This window comes from Apiospora phragmitis (assembly GCF_038363925.1).
Source record: "Apiospora phragmitis strain CBS 135458 chromosome Unknown utg000002l:1.0-5516284.0:1.0-5523493.0, whole genome shotgun sequence".
NCBI lineage: Eukaryota > Fungi > Ascomycota > Sordariomycetes > Amphisphaeriales > Apiosporaceae > Apiospora > Apiospora phragmitis.
Genome location: NW_027117400.1, coordinates 3,738,704 through 3,761,647, shown reverse-complemented (window position 1 = coordinate 3,761,647; position 22,944 = coordinate 3,738,704). Strand labels below are relative to the sequence as shown.

The following is a 22,944-nucleotide window of genomic DNA, read 5'->3' as shown; positions in this document are numbered from 1 at the left end:
CGTCTGTGCATGCGTTTGCGGCGCCCATCAACATGAATCAAAGCTACTCTAGGCGCCGGTCGCCACAAACAACGAGGCTTTCGTGTATGTAAGGCTTGTATCTCCATGTAATCAGCCTCCGGGTAAGCCTTCGGCAAGCCTCCGTTGGCTGCTGAATAGGGGATCGTTGCAGCTCTAAATTTCGTCGTGAGGGAGTGGGGTAGATCTACGCAACCAGTTGGGGAGGGCTGCGAAACCGCCGTCTCATGTTGAGATTCTCGCAGCCCTGTTTGCTCAGTTGCCCGTTCGCTTCCTGGTGCTTGGGGCTGCTGGAGGGAAAGACCGGATCTTCTGCCGATCAGAACAGACTACGCTCAGGGCTTGGCCTGCTAAGCAAGCCTTTCCCGGGAAGAGTAGCTCACGATGGCTTAGCACGATTCAGTTTCGTGCTAATAATAAGTCATTGTCTGCAGCATACAGTTCTCGTCGACTTCTACGCCCATGACGAAAACTGTCTCACAAAATGAGCTACCGATGGATGCGACAAAGCTTCTTCCACCTCTTACGCGGCCGATTCCTCTGCGCGAAGGAGAAATTTCTCGGCTGCTGGGTTCCACAAGCAGTCGCAATGCATGATCGAGTGCGGTGTTCCACCAAACACCTACTTGCATACAGCACATCTGGCCTGAACTTAGGTAACCAATACGAGGCGGGCGACACCCTTCGAGATGCAGATGCCTGAGTCGACTATTATAGCATCAGCTAGAATTGTTCTCGTGTTCCGAAAAGGGCGCCCTGATACTGAATAGCATGTAAATCAATACGCGTAAAAGTTATCTTATTTCAATTCCGCGACGACTTCTTATTTTCCTGAGTCCGGTGCCTATAGTAGCCTAGCCGTACAATCTACGGGAACTACAGCTGTCAAACGGGATAATTAAAGCAGTGAGAACTTTTTGCATCGGCGCACGACATTAGCCCCAGCCGCACGTACGCAGCTGGACCTGTATATTAGCGATTTCTCGAGTCCAGTCCACTTGTCCAGTCCACTGTGTTTGCTTGAGACGGCTTGCTCCCAATCCCACTGATGTTGCACACTGTAGGTAGTGCAGTTCGTCGTTCCGGGGACGACGAACAGCCCAAGTTTTCGTCCAGTGGTGCCCCGCGGTGGTGATTCATTGCAACGCTGGCAGGCTGGCTCCTATAAACTATGGGTGCGATGACGATGTCATCAACAAGAGGCATTGAACAGGAAGAGGCTCTGGCGTTCGGAACAGACCAGAATGGCCAGGTGGACGATGGGGAAGCGGGTCGCTGATTCGTCACCTACTATGCCTGTACGCCGGAGAGTGGCCTCCAAAGATTACTATTATCGTCTACCTCCGAACATATGTCGATGATAATTTACCTTTTCGAATGTCGGTTCCCAGTTCAACCAAGCAGAGCAAGCGAGAGTACTGCATGTGCATATGCGTCTTTTGGGGGGGATAGGTATTAGGCGGTATTGAGGCAATGCTAGGATCATATCTATAACCCTGCCCGTATACTACTCTATATACATCTAGATATGTGCAGGGGCCTTCCATCCGCGGGAGCAGCCTCCACTCACCACTCACCACTACTGCACGCAGACAAATGCAATCTTGCCCTTACCGGGCTAAGCGCAAATACCAAATAAGATGTAATGACCGGGACGGCAAGGATAAAATAATGCAGCACGGCTTTCTTACTTTGTCAGCTGCAGACACGATGAATAGTGATGGCAAGTCGTTGTTTCAGGGTCCCAAGACGTGGCCACGACGGCCGACTTTGAGTTGTGTTGTGTTGATTGTAGTTTGGTGCGACAGGCGCCGAAGGATTCCCGCCAAGGGCCAGCCGAAGTCAGAAGCTGGTCTCCTGGAATGGTGCCGCCAAGATCTAGGTAGAAAGCGTCCTGGGGCAGCGACTATTCGAACAACAGCGGCGACTAGCCATCAATGTTTATTGCTAAAGATGGAAGCTTATGTATGGTTAATGTGTCAGATCAGCTGGAGTGCCCGGGCATTAAACAAGCCAGATTAGAATTTATCCAGGGGCACCAACAGCGCGCACCAGAGAGCAGGATTAGGCCCGATCACATATTGTAATAGCACTGCAAATCTGTGACGATCTTTTGCAGAGCTTGGGGCAGGCTGGCGCGTCCACCCCTAATGAAGTACCGGGCCCGGGTACTTGGCCCCACTACCAATTGACGTGAGTAAATACATGCTTCCATGTACCAGCCTCCCCTGCCTCCCGTCTGGTAGTTCCCTACCAGCCTGTGCCGCAGCGTCGGCGGCGATTCAGCAAGGTACCTCAGGCCTAAGACGGGAGTGTTGTTGCGTGTGCGGCGTGCTGCGTGCTGTATGGCCGCCCCCCCTATTGCCTATCTCCCTCCAGTCAGTCCCCTCTGGCCCCCTCCGTACCACCACCTGTCCTGTCTGTCCCTGAGTAAAATCATCCCAGATCAAACCTGCATGGTTGAGTGGAGCCCCTGCCATAACTCAAATAATGCAGCCCTTTTTTCCAACTTCCCAGTTTGCCCTCAATTGATTTAACTCTTCCTCCTCCCCTAAACAAAACATCAAACCCCGTTTTCTTTCCTCTCGCGAACCTTCTCTGTTCACTTCAATCTCCCTTTGAAGTCGGTCCAGACGAGGTTAACGCTCTGCGCGATCTTGGAATAAGTCTATTCTCGACTGCTATCAACAGGCATCCCGGTCCTTTCTAGGCCATCTGCACTCGTTACATCCTTTCATTCTTGACTCTGTACTGTACACTTGCTTCCCCCCTTTTACCAACTTTTTAATCTTTCCCACCCAAAATACCCACGATACAATGAGCGGCGAAGAGAAGACCAGAGTCTCGGGCGAGATCCCGCGGCCTGAGCCCAAGGGCCCCATCCTGCCCGCCCCTGCTACCGATAAGTCGGACGCTCTTGGCCTGAGTCTGAACATTCACCCGGCACTATATGTCACGTACGTCGACGATCCGGCTGCGGCGCGCTCCCCCGTCACCGAAGGAATGTAAATCGCTAATGAAGAGGCAAACACAGAGTCTGGATCGCTTGCTCGTCATCCGTCATCCTGTTCAACAAATGGATTCTCGACACCCTCAACTTCCGTAAGTCGCACCACCAGCACCGACTCGTGCGCTTGCTGCGGTGAAACACGATGCTGAGACTAGACAGGTTATCCCGTCATCCTCACGACGTACCACTTGACGTTCGCCACGATCATGACACAGATTCTCGCCCGCTACACGCACTCCTTGACGGCCGCAAGACCGTCAAGATGACTGGCCGCGTCTACTTGCGCGCCATTGTGCCCATCGGTGTTTTCTTCAGCTTGAGTTTGATCTGCGGCAACCTGACCTATCTGTACCTCAGTGTTGCCTTCATTCAGATGCTCAAGGCTACCACGCCTGTCGCTGTCCTCCTTTCCAGTTGGGTAATGGGAATTGCCCAGCCCAACATGAAGGTTTTGATGAACGTCTCGGCCATTGTGGTCGGTGTCATGATCGCCTCTTTTGGTGAGATCAAGTTTGTCTGGGTCGGCTTTTTCTTCCAGATTGGTGGTGTCGTCTTTGAGGCCGTCCGTCTCAACTTGGTCCAGGCTCTCCTCAGCTCTGCCGAGTACAAGATGGATCCCCTGGCTCTGTGTACTACTTCGCTCCCATTTGCGCTGTCATGAATGGTCTTGTTGCCCTCTTCTGGGAGGTGCCCAAGGTCTCGATGGACCAGGTTTACCACGTTGGACTGTTCACGTTCTTCCTGAACGGTCTTTGCGCCTTCATGCTGAACGTTTCGGTTGTGCTTCTGGTAAGTCCCGCAAATCTCGCCCTCTTCGAGAAGATCTCCCGAGGCCAAATGCTAACAGAAGGTACCTATAGATCGGCAAGACTTCCTCCCTTGTAATGACCCTCTGCGGTGTCCTTAAGGATGTGCTGCTCGTGGCAGCCTCCATGCTGATCTGGGGCACTCCTATCTCGGGTCTCCAAGCCTTCGGCTACACCATTGCTCTTGGTGGCATGGTCTACTACAAGCTTGGTTACGAGGCTATCAAGGGCTATGCTGCCGAGGGCGGCCGCCAGTGGGCCGAACTTGGCCAGACTCGCCCTGTTCTGCGCAAGGTCATCGCTATCTCGGTTGGCTTGTTCGTGATCTTCGTCCTCTTTGGAGGCTTGGCCCGACATATGCCCCTGAGTACGACCCTTCCAAGTATATGTCTGAGGCTGCTGCCAAGTACGGCTGGAACTCATGAGGGAATGAGATTCTATGAATGGGTACAGCACCTGTTCATTATATGACATTTGATATTACGAGGCGAGGTCCGGAGTTCATAATGGCAACACCACCACGAGATGATGATGACGTGGCGGTTCGATCACGGGGCAACCCCCCAGGCGAGCTATGAACTATGTGATCATAGCAGGATGGGGATCCTGATATTTCCAGTACATAATTTGCACACATTTTCTTAATTCCCATTTGCGCCCTTTATACAAGGAAACCACTTAATTGGATCCTTTCTCATTCACTCGGACCCTCTGCGGAGGAGGAAAGGGGTCTGGCAGTGTCTGATTGTACAGCTATAGAACACAGGACAGGCGTCGAGAATAAAGGACTTGGTGGGACGGAGATGTTTCACGACAAAAAGTGTCCGGATGTAACTTAGAACGACGCTGGGCGAATAGACAAATCTTGAATGAAAAACATGGAACACATTTGGTCTACATTGAAAGGATACTAATACTTTTAAGGCACTGTGAAATCATATCGCTTAACCTGGTTGGCCTGGCTAAGGTTGTAGGCCTTATCTAGTATGTTATGCTAGGAGGCTTTCAACCATTGCCGAGTTACAATAGCCGAGAGTAAATCATAGACAACACAAAGTGGGCAATATTCTTGATCTTTAGTTTGATACTCAGTTGTGTAAATTTATTGTGTTGACTGCACAATCATAGTGGTCTCCTGAATAACTTGTTAGATACCAATATGTGTACTGGTACCCCAGTGTATTCGGGATTCTATATAGGGACCTGTTCATGAACATGAAGCATTTTATAGCCATACTGATTTGTGGTGCGCAAAACGCCCGGAAATCTTAGATTTAGATACACCCACCATGCCACCCGTGTTGACGCCTGCCAAAGGAGGTAGGGCCGGTCGGTCGGTGAGGGGACGAACGGAGAAAAAAAGTGTGTTACTACTTACATACTACTTACGTCGATTGACTTTCTTTCTCCTTATCTGCCCGCTTCTCGTGCTTTATCTTCGTCGTCTTCACAGATATGCTTGACCGCCGATGGTCGCCGATCTGCTCCTCAGATTCGTGCTCTTTCAGCAGCTTGCTCGAACCCGCCGCGCGGGCGGCCTGGCTCTATTGGAAGTCAAAAACTATCGTAATGGGTCTTATCATCTAATGCTTCGCCCTCTCTCTCTCTATCTCTCTCGGTTAGAGAAAATCAAATTCTCTTGGCAACTAAGCACGTGGATCTATCTGGTCATTCCAAGACATGAATGGTGCGTAATATGGAGCTTATTTAGTGAATGTATCATTGCGGAGCGAGATACACGGAGAAACGGAGAAGACGACGGCGGCGACGAAGACGAAGGACCCAGCAGCTTGTTTCTTGTCTCGCAGTCCGTTGCGTGATGCAGCCGGACGTCCGTTCGTTTCGAAATAGTGACTCTTGAGTATAGATGTGCGCCACGCGCGGCTATTTATGAATTATTCTAAAACATCTTGCCTGCAGACTTAACTATACCCCCACGTTGACGTTGCCCATGGTGTCGAGTTGATGTAAGACGCGAGGTTATTGATGTCCCCATGGGTGTGTCTACTTACCAGCTATATAGGGATGCATGGACCCCCGTTGGGACAAACTTTGCAAAGAGAGGAGAAGAAGTGTGCCGCTACCTCGCTACCATTTCTGTACTATCTAGTTAGATCATATACGGACTTGTCGTTGGCACAGCAGAGATCAAGAGGCCGAGGCGATATTTGCAATAGTATATTACAAGGTATCTCAATCTACGTGGTGATACCAAGCGACGGGTCAAGACAAGCGCTTGGAGTCGGCTGCTTGAGACATCAATATCAAAAACAAAGGTTTTCGAGGCCGCAAGCCGGCAGCGTTATACGAGGCTGATCATCAGCACGTGGGCCATTCTTAGTCATTGATAGGTCAAGATCAGAAACATGTTGAAACGCTCAGAAGTCACCATCAATGAAACCATCCTGGTTGCACCGGGTTGCTTTCTACCATAGTTAGGTACAGAAAGCGAGGGATTTGGTAATTCCCCTAGTTCATCCCAGTCATGTTCGGCCATCTGTCGCATACGTAGCAGTCGTGAGTGTTGACCCAAGTCCAACACCGTTCGGAGATGAGCAAAATATACTAAGTTTGACTCTCCGTGACCTGAACTCCTTTGAAGCGCCAGTTCTGTTCCGTCATATCTGGGTCAAGCATCATTACTCGTCGAGAACACAGCACACACGGACACGGTCGTAGTTGGTTGTCTTTGTCAATGCTGTCAATTCATCAAGAGCAATTTCCTATTGCGCTCTAGACCGTAAAGGATGCGATATAACATCTCTCCCATTTCCCTTGAACCCCGAGAACCGAACGACATGAGAACGTGAACGAGGAAAATGCGTTTTATTTAGAATCCTGCGAATGGTTAGCCGGGTCGATCAAAGGTTCGGTTAGTGTGCAGTGGTAACATACTCAGAGGGGTGAAGAACCATCGGTTCTTGCCGCTGGTGTAGCGCTCCTCCAACACCTTCTTCACGTTCTTCTTGGCATCCTCACGCTGGCTGACCTCCTTGAAGGTGTCGGCAGTGACGGCACCCTTCAGACCCTCAAGCTCAAGAGTGTAACGGGTGGGCATCAGATGGTTGTAGTTGATGGCCTTGACGAAAGGCTTGATCTTTGAGCGCTTCTCCTGGCGGGTCTTGGACATGCGGCGGGTAATCTTGGCAGGGGATCGCTCGATGCCAGCAACCAGAGCGTGACCGTAAGGGTGCGTCTTGTTGCCGCTGTCGACGGGCTGGATGATGACGACCTTCACGAAGGCAAGTTAGCAACTGACTTGGCCGTCTTTGATCTCTTCGTGACCCAGATAATCATCATGTCTTCCAAGGTCGAACTGCTCGCGTTGCGTCTTTCGAAAAATTTCGTTCGGATCCTGCGTCTTCTCCCCTCCACGGACACACAAATAATTCTTTGGGGCGGGAATTCTGGCTGTCGAAACGTACCTTCTTACCGGCGTAGCGGCCGCGGGTGATGATGGCAACTCTGCCGACCTTAAGGAACTTCATTTTGTCGTCGGGTTGTCGAGGGCAAGTATGAAGTCGGAAAGAGGGACGTTGTGTGTGAGGATTGGTGATGTTCCTTTGGCGTACCTTGACCTACCTAGCTGGAAAAGTTCCCAGTGAAAAATCGTGGATTTGTGTGTAGGGCAAAAATCGATGGCCAATGAGAAAAGACGATTTATGGGTCCCAAGCCTGGCCCGAGCGCCTGATTAGATAGGAGTGCTTTTCCCACTTTGAAAGGTACTTGATTGCAAGTATCTTCCGATAGGCCGACGAGCAACGGAGCTTGGGACGGTTCTGGTCCCGAGGAATTGACCAGACTGACGCAGCTCACCACTCAACACACCACTCAACACACCACATGGACGTGGTGGATATTCAGCTTGATCGCAAATTGAATAGGCCCAGCAGATTTCGTTAATCAAGCAATTGCATACCAGCAAAGCCATCGTACGCCTTATATTGAGCGAGCGGTACACCATGGCACCACCCACCTATATCATCTCGAAGGTTGCCGACCCAATCTTCGCTCTCGTCATCGGTCTTGGCGCAGCTGCTACTCGGATCAACCGCGAAGAGAAGGAAAAGGGCAAGACTACGCAACAGACGATTGATTCTCTACAGAGGTAAACACTCTCTGCATGGTCCCCTAGCATGACCGCTAGCATTCTACGAGATGCTCTCTACTGACATGCGCTTGACAAGACGCCTTGGACTCTCTAAGAGATCTTCGCGATAGACACCTCAACCTCAAACTTCGAACGCGGGACCATACTCCTTCTTCATAGCCTCACGAACTATTTGGCCACACAACTTAGCTGTAGCGTTCGTGGCAACAGCTAGTCCCTTGGCGATTTCATTCCCATATCGCCCGCCCAAAGCGAAATCTCTAGATGCCGCTTCTTCAAAGTCCATCTTGGTCCAGCCGATTTCTTTGCGACCCTCGTGTATATTCAAATGGCTCCCGTCCGACAGCCCTTTCGCCGTCGCATGATACAACGCTGCTCTCTGGGTGTGAGAAAGCGCCAGCGTCTTGCGCGCTTGTGGGGAGATGATGAAAACAGGCTCTTGGGTGTTAACAGCTTGACTGCTTCGTCAAGATCTGAGAATGCCATTGCTGCTGCCTCCTTCTTTTCCGAGGGTTCCGCGCTCTGAGCAAGGACTGTTGGGTCCTCTACATGCAACAACATCCTGTCACCGTAAAGTCGTCTCAAAGCCTGGGCTCTGTTGTTGCGGGCACTTGCGTATTCGGGTACTCTGCTATCAGTTGGCCAAGATGAGCAACACAGGCCTTGTATTCCTCGGTAGGGTCTGGAACTGGAGTGGTAGTCTTCAGCCCTGCCAGCTGCATTTCAAGCTGCTGCATTGCCACTACTACGTCACGTTCTCGCCGGGAGACCCGTTCGTAATAGAGGGCTGATGGATATTCGGATCCTTGGGCAATGTCGAGTCTATCAGGACAGCCATAAGGGGGTTCGACTCAGGATCCTTCATTTTTTCCAGCACGTTCTCATCTCGCCGACTGAGTGAGGTGGACTCCATGATGGCTGGTGGTTCTCGGGGTTGGTGTGTTGGCTTGTTCGGTATACCAAATAACAATCTCGGGCTCGGTAATATCTTCAAATGCTGACAAACGGTGTTCCAATGACTCGAGTTCACTTTGCATTCGTGGTGAGAATAGACTGGACAGAAGCAGAATACAATTTAGAGGATTCAGGTCTTGTCGTGAGTCTGAGACGGGTGACATAGGGGGGTTCCTAAACAACAAAGCTCAGCGCCACAGATCTTTGCCGGGTACGATAGTTGCTTCTAAGAGTGACTACGAATCTTAGGCAGTCAGTCTAATTGATAAGGATTCCCTCATTCTCCGGCAGGTGCATGCCGCGTTGAGTCGAGGTGCATTGATATGGCAGGATGACGCTGTCTGAGTGGTCACTCGCAGCGGCCGCCCGTGGATGGCCGTGGGTAGCCGAGCGGGTTTGCGCCTGGCCCGAGTCTATCAGCAGGAGAGCGCGGCCGCCATTCCGCCATCCAGGATGCAAGAACAATGGGATATCCGCATCCAAGCTCTTACGTTCAAAGCAATACCACCAGCCCTTGCGGCATTGTCTCGGGCCACCTGAGCTAAGCAAAGGAACCTCCAGTGCGGAATTTCGAAACGGCATGTCTACACTCGGATGGCAAACGTTGGTCCGCTCTTGGCCGTTGCTTGTCTGCCCTGGCTTACAAGTCATGGTAATATCGTTCGGTATTTCACAATGGACTTCACACACTTATACTCATTGATGATTCTACCACAGCAAAGCTCTCTCTGACTTGAATCGACGTGATATTAAACGTCGAAGCTGGCAATTAATACTTCTACTACTGACCTACTGGCACTCATTTTCTTCAACAAAACACCAAACCAACTGCTTTTCAACACTACAGGCAACCAGATATGGCACCTTCCGCAGTATCCGAGCTGCCCAACGGCCACATTGCCGATATGGCTTCCTCTCAGATGGACAGCTTCACCCACAGAGACGACTTCGCAGTGCAAGCAGGAGTTGCCAACTTCCAAGCCTATGACCATGTCACTTGGTGGGTGGGCAACGCTAAGCAAGCGGCGTCCTATTACAACACCCTTTTCGGCTTCAAAACCATAGCATACAAGGGCCTGGAGACTGGTAGCAGGTATTTCACCTCGTACGTCGTGGCCAATGGTGACATCCGCTTCGTCTTCACATCTCCTATCCGGTCACATGCCCACCTCCCCGAAGAGGAGCCCATAAGTGAGGCCGACAGTGCCCTCCTCAAGGAAATGCACACGCACCTGGAGAAGCACGGCGATGCTGTCAAGGATGTCGCCTTCGAGGTGGATAACGTCGAGGGCGTCTACTTCAAGGCCATGTCCGGCGGTGCCGTCTCGGTCCAGGAGCCCACCCGGGTCCACGACAAGCAGCACGGCGCCGTCGAGACGGCCGTGATCCGCACGTACGGCGACACCACCCACACGCTCATCTCCCGGGGCTCGTATTCCGGCGTCTTCCTGCCCGGGTTCCGCGCCCAGTCCCCGCCCCCCTCGAGCGTCAGCCTGCCACCCGTCGACCTGGCCCGCATCGACCACTGCGTCGGCAACCAGGGCTGGGACGAGATGGTGGCCGCCTGCGCGTTCTACGAGCGGTGCCTCTCCTTCCACCGCTTCTGGAGCGTCGACGACTCGCAGATCTGCACCGAGTTCTCGGCCCTGAGCTCCATCGTCATGGCCTCAGCCAACAACCTCGTCAAGATGCCCATCAACGAGCCGGCCCCCGCAAGAAGAAGTCCCAGATCGAGGAGTACGTCGTCTACAACGCGGGTGCGGGCGTGCAGCACATCGCCCTGCTGACGCGCGACATCATCGCCACGGTGGGCGCCATGCGCGCCCGCGGCGTCGAGTTCATCTCGGTCCCGCCCGTCTACTACGAGACGATGCGCCGGCGCCTCGCCACCGAGAAGCGCAGCTGGGAGCTGCGCCAGGACTTCGAGACCCTCGAGCGCCTAAACATCCTCATCGACTACGACGAGGGCGGCTACCTGCTGCAGCTCTTCACCAAGCCCCTCGTCGACCGTCCCCACCGTCTTCGTCGAGATCATCCAGCGCGAGCACTTTGAGGGCTTCGGCGCCGGCAACTTCAAGAGCCTTTTCGAGGCGATCGAGCGGGAGCAGGCCGAGAGGGGCAACTTGTAGTGGATGCGATTGATATGATTATTTAGGCTGCCACATGACTTAACGACTACCAAGGGCGGACGAAAAGAAAGTAAAACTTGAGGTCCCCAGTTGATGGCCAAGCTGCCGCGACTGGTTGATGTCAAGACCTATACAACAAGACACCTGTGGAAATTGCAACGTGTATATGATATTATATAAGACAATTAGGATGTCTGGTTACGAATCCATAAGGAAAGGAAGGCATAGTCATTATTAAGCAAGCGAGCACATTTATATCAGCAATAGGCTGTTCACCATCATTATCATAAATTACTATCACGAACTGAGGCAGCAGTGAATCAAGTTTGTCTGAAGTGCTGTGCTTGATAATTCAAGCTCAATAGGAGGCTGTAAGGCCCTGTTCCAGTATATATACGTGGAGATAAAAAAATTCTAGCCTCGTCTAGATGGCTTCCATCCAATAGAGGAAATAAGTATCCCTTAGGGGATCACAAACGTTCTCCGCCTTGGGAAAAAAACGCCGGTGTCCTTACTATGCTCAAACTTCGTTCTTGGTCGACTCGCATCATGAGCTGTCTCTAATAGCTAACAAGTTTCTTCTGTGAAGACTCATTCACGAGTCTATCTCCATTGCGCTCCCGTTGGCGCCGCCATTAACATAATTCGCCGCCGCTGTTGGATCACCGTCTACCCCATTCATCCCCAGATCCGGATTGGGATCGTCCCTTGCCCTTGTGTCACTCTGGCAGCCCGGGCAGTTGTGCAGAGATCTCGTGCGCAAACAGGTCACAGTCTATGCAAAAGTGATTATTGCAAACTTCACATGCGTACCGGCTTGACTCGCTTAGCCCCCTCGGCGGTTTGGCCGCTTTAGCCGGGGCACCTGCTGCCGCTGCCGCTGCTACGGCCTCGACTTTGTCCTTTCCCTTGCCTTTCGCCTTTGGCGGCTCGGGAAACGGGGCTAGGCAGGCATAGCACGCCTTCGAGCGAGTGGCCTTCGACCAGGGAACCTCCACCCAGTTTCGTAGAGGGAACAGGTGATGATACGAGCGGGCCAAATGGGTGGAGAGAATGAGGGTCAGGCCGCAGCCGGGGCATTCGGCTGGTAAACGGCAGACTCTGGAGCCGCAGCGCGTACAGTCGTAACCCTCTCTTGTGGGGCGGTTGTGGCATGCGCAATAGTTGATTGTATCCCCTTCTGCCAGGGTGCGGGAGGGGAAGCCCATCATAAGCAGACTGGCATTGCTTTGTTCTTCTGTACGTGTTGCCGGCGGTGTCGTGAGCTCAAGGAGTAAGTCGCGGAAGTGCTGCTCGTGTAGGGCTATTCGATAGCCGGAATCATCGCCCCCATTTGTTTTGCTGCATAACTCGGCGCAGATGGCTACCTGGGCAGCGATTCCCACCACTGATACTCGTACGCGATCCTTTATCAGCGAGCTGATGGTGTCATGGATGTCGCCAGGATCGCTGGACATGAGGGCCCCATAGATGACGAGGACTTCCCGTGTGCCATGTGAAGGGGTATTACTGTAGGCGATGTATGAGAAAGTTGGGCTCAAATGTATTGTACCGATCTCGACTAGGATTTGGAAGGAAGAAAACTCACAACAAAGCACCCCTACACATCTCCAGCGCGTTCTGTAAACTGGGACTACCCTGGGGCTCCTGCTTGACCCATTCCTCCAGCTTCTCCAGGTGATGGCTTGGACTTCCGCTCATGTCGCTTATGCGCACGGCAACACCGTCCCTCATACCAACAATGCTCAGCTGGGAGATGGGGTTTTGCTCGAAATATTCCCGTACAAAGTCCCTAGTGTAGGCCATGGTCAGTTCGTGGCGACTGGGCAGGAGATCCTTCTCGAGCATGGCGAAGGACATGTCCAGGACGAGCACCAGGTGCCGTATGATTCCTCTCTGGAGGGGCGTCGTGTCTTTCAGCAGGCGCGCGCGCTTCTGCGCCTCGGCCAGGCCCTCGATGGCCCCCAGCAGGGAGCCGTCGGCGCCCTCGGTCACTTCATCCCAGGAGCGCTGGAGGTTCTCCCAGGCCGCCGTTTTCTGCTCCTTGCGCCCGCCCTTTTTTGCCATCGGGTCGCGACCGTCCGCGTGTGTCGTGGGGATTGCTCGAGGCTACCTCGAATTCGTCGTCGGAGCCATTGTATTCGCCGTCGGAGTCGGCCATGGCGGCGGCGGTGCTTGCAATTGAAGGTTGTGGAACGACGGGCTACGGGGCGCAAGGGCGCAAGCAGTCACCAGAGCTGGGAACAGGTCACGGAAAGGGACGCCAGGGCTGCTTTCCAGGTGCCCTTGGAAAGAAGGCGCTACTGCATGGAAAATCCAAAGTCTTGACGAACAGAGATGGTATTTGGCAAGACCTAAGCTTAGATGCGGAAACCCAACCGCCAGGTTTCACATAATCTGCCCCGAAGAATGTGTCTTTGGTCTTCTGCGCATGGGGGCAGCAGCTTGCAAGGGAGAAAAAGAATGATAGTCGGCGAGGCTGTCGTCAATTGTGACGCGCTTTATTTCTGTTAGCCTTGTCTGGTCTTTGTTCTTTAGCAGCTCCTCCCTTCAACCTTGGCTGCTTGGCTTGGGTGTGGGGCAGTGGCAGCGAGCGGCTCTGCTACTGTACTGTACTGTAAGCTCAGCTCTCAGCTCCCCCCACTGCCGGTAATTTGATGAATATCACATCTCAACTTCCAAGGTGTACTTGGACGTAATCCACAAGTAGCCTTGCATGCATTAATGAGCTCCCTACGTAATGCACGAAATAAGTAGCACTTGCATGCAGTTGACCTACGTTGCTTATTCTACATACATTAGAGCCTCTGTACTGTGATACGTCTAACTAGCAACACTGTAATTACAGCTTCACTTGCTCAGGAGGATCAGGGTCACATTCAAGTTTGGTAGCCACCGAATACCTAGCTGCAATACTCGACTTATATTTTGTTCGAAGGCGAGTTGAGGATCCCCGGAGATGAACAAGTGCATGGGGCGGGGTGTCTCTTCTTGTCAGCCATCCTTGTATTACAGAGATCAACATCAACCTCTGAATATCAAAGTGGAACTCTCCGAGCGTACATAGCACCACGCTTATACAGTGGACCAAAGTCTACAGACTGGTCAGGCCATATGGTAGATCAACTCCAGCAATCATCTCAGAACAAAGACAAGACGGCGAAATCACGATTGCGCCTGGATGAAGTGGTGGTAACCAATACTTGAATCTATCGTACGACATCATATACATTAGCCGCGTAAATGGGGGGTATACTATCAACTATGCTACTAAACTCTCCAGTTTTCCACCCGACTAGGATATCTGCCACGGAATCATGCTGTATGTCTGGACCAAGATATGCTGCTTCTCTAGTCCAACTTCACTCGCCGCGTATATCGTATCGTTGAACAGCTCGACTCATTCCCTGCATATACCTCTGCCAAGGTACATGCGCTTCGATGGTCGTGTTCCGCATTATTAAAAGAGAAGGCTCAATGTGGCCCTGATAGAATGTTGCTTGTTGGAATACGAGGTTTCGCGGTTGCTAGGCAAAAAAAGTCCGCCGGTGAATCCAAAAATAAATAAAATGATAACGAAGTGGTATACCCATGAACCAAAAACTCCAACTCCGTGGTCGAATGAGAGACGTGAATATGACTAAGGATAACCGGTCGCCGGTCCCGTCGCAATGGGCCAGTCGTCTTCGGTTATGCTGGACCAGAAGATCCAGACCATGATGACGGAAAGCAGAGTGAACAGTGTTTCGAATAGAGCACCGTCAATCTTGCCCGCAGTGCCGTTGCAAATATAAGGGCTGATCGTGTAGTTGAAGATTTGACCGATGGCGAAAAGGAGAGCAGCTCCTGTCAAGTAGGCCATGGGTCGGACCTCGCCAAGTACACCGCAAGACCAAAATCGCCTCGAGGACAAAGAAGGCTACCAGGAATACCAGTGGCGCGAGCTGGTACAAGACGTAGAGCGCAATGTTTCGGTTGCCCGTGGCCGGGGTCAAGCTGTCCTCAAACGTCCCCGTCCAGTCGAATCCAGTGTCTAAGGCAATATAGCCAGTGCCGACCAGAAGAATGACACCTGATATCGCCATCAAGCCGATAGAGAGTGGTGTTCCGTCGTCGATAACCTGGTATCCGACAACACCGTTAAGCATCAAAATCCACGTCGTTGCGATGACCATGCCGATATGGATGCCGGTGAATGCCTGAGTATCAGTTAGCCCATGCGCTCAGGCCATATGGAGGTTTGGTGGTTCAAAGCCTACAATTCGGACTGTTGAGTTCAAGGGGAACTCTCCCACAGTGAAAATTTCGCATATCTCAAGAATAATGTATCCAACGAGGAACAGTTGCATTTCCCTTTCCAACTGTTAGTCACTCATGGAAAAACTTGAGGCATACGGTGGTTCAGCTTACCTCCGGCCAACAGCTGCTTTCTTCCTTTCAGATAGTAACAGTAGTAATGCTGAGACTGCAATGGCGATTCCGCAGAGTAATATAGAGCCTTCAGGTTCATTAGCACTGAGAAAAGTGATATTCCGTCACCAAGACTTACCCAAGTTGCCCAATTGACGGCCACCGCTCAGTGGAATGCCCTCCAGTTTGCAGCCGCCCCATGGTCCCGTCTGGTTGTGAGAGTCCGACAAAAGCTGTATCACCATGTCAGTATTGAGTTGTGATCTCAGGAACGCCGTAACAGCGAGGGTAGAAGGCACTTACATTACACACGGGCAAGGTTGCATCGCGGCAGAAGGCCTATTGTCCGTGACAGCTGATCAGCAAGAGTAATCACAAGAGAGCCGGATGCGACTGTCGCGATTGTCGCGCGCGCGAGGGGCAAGATTGGACTAAACCTACATTAAACTTGCCAAAATCCGTCGACCCCATTTGATCAAGATTGCGCGTGGCCAATTCGTTATTATTGTGGTTGATGGTATTAGGCACTTCGCACAGAGAGGCGTGCAGGTCTGTGCAATGTCTTCGACAGCTTCTCTCCTCCAGCTGGAGCTCAAGGCAAGTAGAATGTGTCGCAGGTGACGAGCGTTCGAAAGGGAGGAAGCGATTGCTCCAGACGGAATGGAAGATTCGCTTGGCCTGTTGATGTCAAGACGAGTATATTGTGGCTGTTTGAAGGCAGTAACGGCTCGCTTGCTTGCTTCAGCGTCGAGCGACCGAAACCGACGAAAGCGGCGTTGGATACAGTATGTGTGCGAAGATGGTGTGAGGTGTGGTGCGTGCCGCCTTGACTTGCGCGACAAAAGGGACTCGACCTCGATTTTTAATAACTTGAGTTCCTGGAACAAGTGGGTCGCCTGGTCTTGGGCACTACTTTACTTGTAGCGAGTATTGGTTTTCCTCTCTCCTGTCTGGTGGGTTTTGTTTTCTGGACACCGTAACTCCTCCTGTCTTCCCAGCCTCGTAATGGTTTTTTCCTTCGTCCTATTATTCTGGCGATGCTGGCGTCTCGGTAGCATAAACCGTTGATGGTGTGGTGTGTGAACAAGAAGGAAAACAACAGACGAAATCAAATGGACGTTTCCAACCTTCTCAGTCGACAAGGCAGTGGGTTGGTACGGCGACTCGGTGCCCCGTATAATTTAAAATCCAATGCTTTTCCCTGCTTGCTTCATCGCTTGCGCTGTCTGGTGCATCTGGAGGGGGAGCAGGCAGGGAGCAGGCATAATGGGAAGGTCGGGAGGTATGGGTACGGCGTAGAGTCGTAGACAAGCACGCCAGACCAACCAGACGTTCAGCGCGGGTGGCAGAAAGTACCCAAGCTATCGGCAAGCTAAGCCTCTAAGAGCTAATAAAACGTGCTTGGCCTGCCAAGCATGACGCTTGGAGGTTAGCCCTGAGGGTCCTTTAACCGTTGCGATGCTCACCTCCTCTATCACCGCTGCAAAACTTGCCCGTTCTACCCGCCGACCCTCTGTCCAAGGACATCGATACTACCGTCTTGGGCTTCTGCCGATGGCTGTACCAGAATATGTCTTCGACTCGACATTGCTCCCTGATGATCACGGGGCCTGTCGCAAACATTGACTATACAATTGCATGCTTTTTCCACGAGCGCTTCGTAGATAGATTTGTGCATAAACTCCAGCTGTTCCTGTCTTATGTGTGTCGCGTTTCCCGTGACAAGCTGCTTCTCAGCTTCTTCTCAGCTTCTTCCAATTGACAACAACGAAAGAAAACAGTATGTAGGCAAGCAGTGGCGAATCGGCATTGGATCGACGTTTGGGGATTGGTCCCCGGAGGGGACCCATTTGAACCCAGCCTCAAGTAAGCAATCTGCCAACGTTATGCATGATCTTGGTGCTGAGATGTATGACAGACGAAGAACTCGCACATTCTGGAACGTGTCATAATGTTCGATTTGGTTTTCCTCGTAACCTAAAACACTGCCTCCTGAGTGTGGATTACCGAATATCCTGTCTGTCTAGCTGTCTATTCTGTCTTCCTTTTTCAGTGCAGTTCATCTCGTCGTGGGTTCTAAGACAGTGGGTACAATCAGTCCAAGGCTAGGCAAATTGGCAGATGTATGCAAGTAAGGTGACGGGATGGAGGGCCGATCGTTGATTCGTCCTCAGCTGGACTGTTTCCGCCTATTTGTCGCTGGCCAGGCGAGCTGAGTGTGAGGGGGGGTGGCCTTTCAGGCCTGTCCTGTCTGCACAATTTCATTTACTGTAGCATTGCCCACCCAGCACAATTGGCATGCGGTGCCGAAGACGGCAATGTAAGTCGAAGATGCATTCCTACTCCAAAAAGATGGATGGCTGTGCCTAAATCGCCACTGCAACGTGGACAAAGATAGGCCTACCGTTTAGAAGTCTATGAACGGCAGTCCACATTCCCTCCTACCCAAGCTGCGCAAACAACATGCACAGGTGACAGGTACTGCTACCGAGATACCCGAAGCAAAAGAAAGCTGAAGTTTTTGCTGGGAGAGCAAGGGTATATACGGTTTCGTTTGCATGGATGATAGCGCCATCGCCAGGGATTTCCAAGGTTTCAGCCACAGCTTGGAAGGCGCTCGTCAACCTCACTGGTCGACGGCTATGGCGTTTGCTGTCGTTGCCACCACGTCTTGTCATCCAGTCGTGCCGATGATGGTTTGCAGTAGTCTGACTGTTGGTCTTAATAGTAGCCCCTGTCTAGGAGTCTAGTGACTGCCTCTTGCTTGTTCACGCTGAAACCTCAAGCCTCGGCGGCCGCGTCATAATAGCCAAGCCAGGAATAAAAACTTCAAGTGAGGCTCGCATCTCTCCTTATGTGACGTGTGACGTCAATATTAAGGTTACAAGCTGGTTTGGTGTCTAAGTGTGTATCCGTCTCTTATCGTGACTGCTCACCTATGTTTCAGCATGGGCCAGAGTCAGGCCTCTGAAAAGGGCCGTGGGTGGATTATAGATGAATATACTGTAGGCAATCCCGTCTTGGGTTCGTAGAAGTCATAGTACGCCTCTTATGGTGACTGCCCAGCCTCCACCGGTAGACTAAAGAAGAACCCACGATAACTGTCATCAAGCATGGACCCGACACTGTAAATGCGCAAGCTATAGTCTTCTTTATAATGCCACCCCCGTCAGCTTTGCATTAGGTACTAGCTGCGGCTGATTTCTAGGATAATGATTCGAGGCCACCTGGCGACTGTGACCAGCCAACTTTTCAAGCCTACTGGTGTCGCCAGCAGATCAAGGCCCAGTATGCGAGGCACGTCAGCTCGGCGAGAATCTTCGATGCTTCTATCGTTTTACATCGCCGTGAGAAACTGTTATGTTCTTTGTCGCTGCTAATAAAGCAGCTGGCGAGAGCCTTAACGTATGGCCCTCTTTGGGGTTGCGCTACCGTTATGATACCTTAGGTAGTGTGCCATTTGAAATATAGATTGAGGTCTATATATCTTCCGCTGTTACGGGGAATGATGCTCAAAGATAGATTCAATCCCTATCAGCGCGATTGGTAATCTATTTTGAACTCATTTGTGTCCAGCACTGGAGACACGTGTGTATTCCATCTCCTGTACATCTTGTGGACTTGTAATCGCTCCTGAATCACCTGGCTCGTACGATGGGAGTTGGATATTGTCATGGCGAAAACAGTAGCACAGTCTAGCCAACTGAGCCAGGTCATCCCCGACTGGGCAAAAGGTCTACATTCCAAGTCAGCGTCTTGGATATCTACTAAAGCTTATCGCCGACCCCTTACAGATATTCACTTAACTATATTTGAAATTAACGGGCATTGGCTGTTCAATACTGGTTCGGACGCATCCAGATAGACCAAACTCTTCAATGGAGTGGTTTTATTGAGTTCCTCTATCCTGGTGAAGCAATCGTCGAATCGAGATCATATGCCCTCGCTATGTTCAACTTGGGTTAGAAAAAAGGTTTGCAGCTCCTACTTCATGAGACACAGCTAGGACTTGACTCCCTGTATGCCATTGGGTATGCTTACTTCTCACGTGGGTGGTTCGTAATGATTCCTGATAGATTGGTACAGTAAAACATATCACCACTTGCTTCCCGAACCCCGTATGGGGGGCGAGGTGAAGGAATGTGATCTTTTGGACAGTAATGTTCATGTGATGCCAGTGATCGCCTATATGCGTGTCGTTCCGCAGAGGGTTATGTGTGCCCAGTAATCGGGGTATATTCCTTCATGATGTCTTTATGTTCAGCTGACATATTTGATGTGAATCCCCTTGGTGGCGCCTATACGTACGTACATATATAAATATCTGATATATATCCCAGCACGGGAACGATATCTCCATGCACAAGCAACAATACATCACTTGGTGCTGGCTTGCTTTCTTCTATCATTACAAGTAAAATTCGGCTATTCTAATTTTATACGTCAAGAAGGACTTGTATCTACGCAGCTACTTTCCCCGTCTTGGGACTACATTGCTCCTTCACAACCATCTGTAAGACTCAAGCCGGTCCAAAAGCACAGGTGTGAAAGCCATGCCTTTAATAAGCCTTGTCATTTCCCGCTGTCTGAATTCATCCCCGATACGCACCTGCATATCTACGGCAAGCAACCATACGCGAGCAATACAGACCGCATTATACCATGAGACGCGCGGATTAAGAAGACCTGGGGGAATTTCAATGACAGGGCAGTGATACCGTGCCGTGAAGATAACCATAGCAACAGCATACATCAGTATTGACCGGGCTTTGACTCACTATTGACTTTGCACATCATTGTCGTGGCTGATAGCGACCCGGCTACAATGCCAGAAACCCCCTTACGTGTCAGTATGGTCTCTACGGCGCCCTAAACTATTCCCTATATCAGTGAGATCTTACGCGTTACAGCAAGTCATAGGACCTTGAAACTAGATAGCCTACCAAAGTGCACATATATTGGACCGTATGCTCCCGAAAGCACACGACGAAAGCCATTCCAGTGCACAGCCTGAACGGATCTGATTAACCGGAAGCCCCTACAGAGCACCATTGACTTATGGTGCTGAACGGCCCTTCGCTCGCTCTGCATTCGGAACTTACATATCATAATAAGCTCCTAGACAACACATAACATACCGCTATATTAGAGACACGGTGGTCTTCTCCCAAGAGCGGTATAGTCTAATAACCAAGTGCAGAAGCTTGATAGTTATCTTATGAACCACTTTCACTTGCCGATATGCCACATTAACACTGCGAGATGGGATTCTAAAAGAGTATAGTGTATGACGAGGCAATCAAGTGAAGGAAGTTCGACAACTTCACGTCATTATAGTCATCGTGGGTTGGCCCTCATTTCGAAACGCCTTGGCCAGCCATATTCCACGTACAGAAACTTGTCCCGCTGCCGAGCTTATATTATATGGGAATGGTATTGCTAGTACTCCCAGATTTTATCAAGCATTTAGACTGAAAATCTCCTGAACCACGGCTGATGGCATATCATCGCTAGCAAGGCCTCGCTTCGCACATACGCTGAACATTGGCAAGGGGCGGGCGTCTGCTGGCTCTGTCTTCCGACACATATCCCCTTGGTTTTGTGCGTCTCACCTGTGTAGCGAAGTTCAACATGGAAAGTATAAATGTGTATACAAACAGGATTCGCAGGAGTCCTATTCTGATGCAATATGTGTGTATATATGCAAACTCTCTCTTGGTCCCTGGGTATGCACATGGACGCTGCCTTCTAGTAGATTCATGTTATCACTACGAACTATACGTAATTTGGGAGAACCGTCAAAACCATTACAAACATCCCCAAGAAGAAGAAAGACGGGTGTATATATTAAGGTAACCTCTGAATCCTAGAAGTATTACATATATTTCCTAGTAGCGTGTTACAAGCAGGCCTTCTATTGACCCCAAAACTTAGCGCGGCTTCCCCCCGAGCGCTGAAGAACATATCCTCTTCAAGTAAGGTCACCAGAATACACAACTCATCGGCCTGGAACGACCCATTAGTCCTTGAAAGACACCGAGTCTCGGCAATGGAGCGACGACACGAGGCAACGGAAGACCCGGTTACGCCAGCGGGAGGCCCAGGTATGGTAAGGGATGACCCGGTTACATCGATGGTTGATCCAGCTACGCCAACGGCCCCTTCACGAGTGCTCGGCTGTAGGTACCTACTTCGATTTGGGATTTGAAGGTGACTACTGCAGTGATACATACCTCACAGGCTTAGGTCGTCTCAGCGCCATTGGACACAGCCTTTAGAGCTGGCAATGTTGATATAGTAGGTATCTATAGTCGTTCGTAGACCGTGAGCCCGATCCGTATGTTGCTCTCGCGGGATTTTGCGTACAGACAGTTGACAGGGAATCGGTACGTTTAAAACGGCATTGACCGATAGTTTTTGGAATACACCCTGACTCAATACACACATATTCGAAGGACACCCAATCCGCAACCCTCTGTGGTTGTTCTTGGGCCAAGGATAACTTCGTTTTAGTTAAGTAAGTTTAGTGATTAGCAAGGCACTGTAGCTGATGCTAGCAAGGCTTGCCCGGCTGAGGGGAGCTGATGATCAGGAACGATGGTCAGCAGGACATCCAGGAGTTCCCTGTGGATGTCTCATCACAAGTCCCTTCCACGGGTCGCAGTTTATTCCTCGTGATAAAATGGAGGGGGGGGGGGGGTGAGCAGTGATCTCCATTTATCCAGTCAATTGGAACCATCTATCTTCCCATGGGGAAAACGGGTTGGAAGTTGGGGAAGCGGGGTGTCAGTTTGTCGGCGGCCTACTTAGGCTGGTGTGTGAGGTCCCTCTGCCCCTCTCACGATAAGTACTGCGACGTAGACCGCCTCCAGCAAAATGGGGACGATGATGACAAACGTGGGTCTCTGGTGGGACTCGAGACTTGTACGGAATGGTAGGTTCCAATAAGCTCGTGATCGGGGTCCTTGTCCTACAAAAAGCCATGCCACTGTACTCCTACTGTCTCATACAGCCATGCTTGTATGTAGTATGTGTACCAAAATGGCCAAGACAGCTTGCTGGGACAAGTGCATGATGCACACAAGGTGAAGCAAGAATCTGACGACGGCCTGCATGAGGTGGGTGGTGGGTCGAAGGAAGTAGATTATGAGAGCCCGAATGCGCTCTATCTCATCGCTCGTCGATGAGCACACAATCCAACATAGATCTGGTTGCATTGGGCACTTGCCGGCTCCAAGCCAATCGACTGTAATCAATTGGTAGCCGATAGGGAGCCGCATCTGTATTCATTGAGAATCAATCTTTTAATTGAGCTGACTCTGGCTGCCCTCCTGCCTGACTCGTAATCCGATGGGCCGGGAGCGCATAGTGATCGACATAGATTCTTGCCATGTACTATGTTTCTGAGTGCAAGATCCGCCCGCCGATGATAACGTACGGAAAAGCAAACTAACAGGCCTTCCATGACTTGCAAATTTGGTCGCTTGTCATGTTTGGGCGAAAAC

The 22,944-nt window shown here is 51.1% G+C and overlaps 6 protein-coding genes across 6 annotated transcripts; 2 read left to right on the top strand and 4 right to left on the bottom strand.

Annotated features, from left to right (window-relative positions):
• Nucleotides 1-2,835: 2,835 nt before the first annotated feature.
• On the top strand, nt 2,836-4,305 carry PG994_001949 (uncharacterized protein; the record flags this gene model as incomplete). The annotated part of the gene is made up of 4 exons (XM_066853358.1): nt 2,836-2,975; nt 3,188-3,528; nt 3,612-3,817; nt 3,889-4,305. 4 exons carry the CDS (start codon nt 2,836-2,838, stop codon nt 4,303-4,305), a joined length of 1,104 nt encoding a protein of 367 aa, XP_066721499.1.
• Nucleotides 4,306-6,583: 2,278 nt separating this feature from the next.
• PG994_001948 (60S ribosomal protein eL27) lies at nt 6,584-7,435 on the bottom strand. Its single transcript, XM_066853357.1, has 3 exons — nt 7,260-7,435; nt 6,730-7,066; nt 6,584-6,672 (listed from the first exon to the last, which is right to left on the bottom strand). The coding sequence occupies exons 1-3, from the start codon at nt 7,320-7,322 to the stop codon at nt 6,665-6,667; spliced, it is 408 nt and encodes a 135-aa protein (XP_066721498.1). The 5' UTR covers nt 7,323-7,435; the 3' UTR covers nt 6,584-6,664.
• An 835-nt stretch (nt 7,436-8,270) lies between these two features.
• Nucleotides 8,271-8,859, bottom strand: PG994_001947 (uncharacterized protein; the record flags this gene model as incomplete). The annotated part of the gene is made up of 2 exons (XM_066853356.1): nt 8,271-8,628; nt 8,696-8,859. The coding sequence occupies 2 exons, from the start codon at nt 8,857-8,859 to the stop codon at nt 8,271-8,273; spliced, it is 522 nt and encodes a 173-aa protein (XP_066721497.1).
• Nucleotides 8,860-9,757: 898 nt separating this feature from the next.
• On the top strand, nt 9,758-11,029 carry PG994_001946 (4-hydroxyphenylpyruvate dioxygenase; the record flags this gene model as incomplete). The annotated part of the gene is made up of 3 exons (XM_066853355.1): nt 9,758-10,582; nt 10,618-10,902; nt 10,931-11,029. The coding sequence occupies 3 exons, from the start codon at nt 9,758-9,760 to the stop codon at nt 11,027-11,029; spliced, it is 1,209 nt and encodes a 402-aa protein (XP_066721496.1).
• Nucleotides 11,030-11,624: 595 nt separating this feature from the next.
• Nucleotides 11,625-13,190, bottom strand: PG994_001945 (uncharacterized protein; the record flags this gene model as incomplete). The annotated part of the gene is made up of 4 exons (XM_066853354.1): nt 11,625-11,781; nt 11,843-12,538; nt 12,618-13,084; nt 13,143-13,190. 4 exons carry the CDS (start codon nt 13,188-13,190, stop codon nt 11,625-11,627), a joined length of 1,368 nt encoding a protein of 455 aa, XP_066721495.1.
• Nucleotides 13,191-14,669: 1,479 nt separating this feature from the next.
• On the bottom strand, nt 14,670-15,778 carry PG994_001944 (uncharacterized protein; the record flags this gene model as incomplete). The annotated part of the gene is made up of 6 exons (XM_066853353.1): nt 14,670-14,900; nt 14,962-15,228; nt 15,289-15,382; nt 15,440-15,527; nt 15,579-15,672; nt 15,743-15,778. Coding segments are annotated over 6 exons (810 nt in total), but the record flags the coding sequence as incomplete, so codon positions are not given.
• Between the last annotated feature and the right edge of the window lie 7,166 nt (nt 15,779-22,944).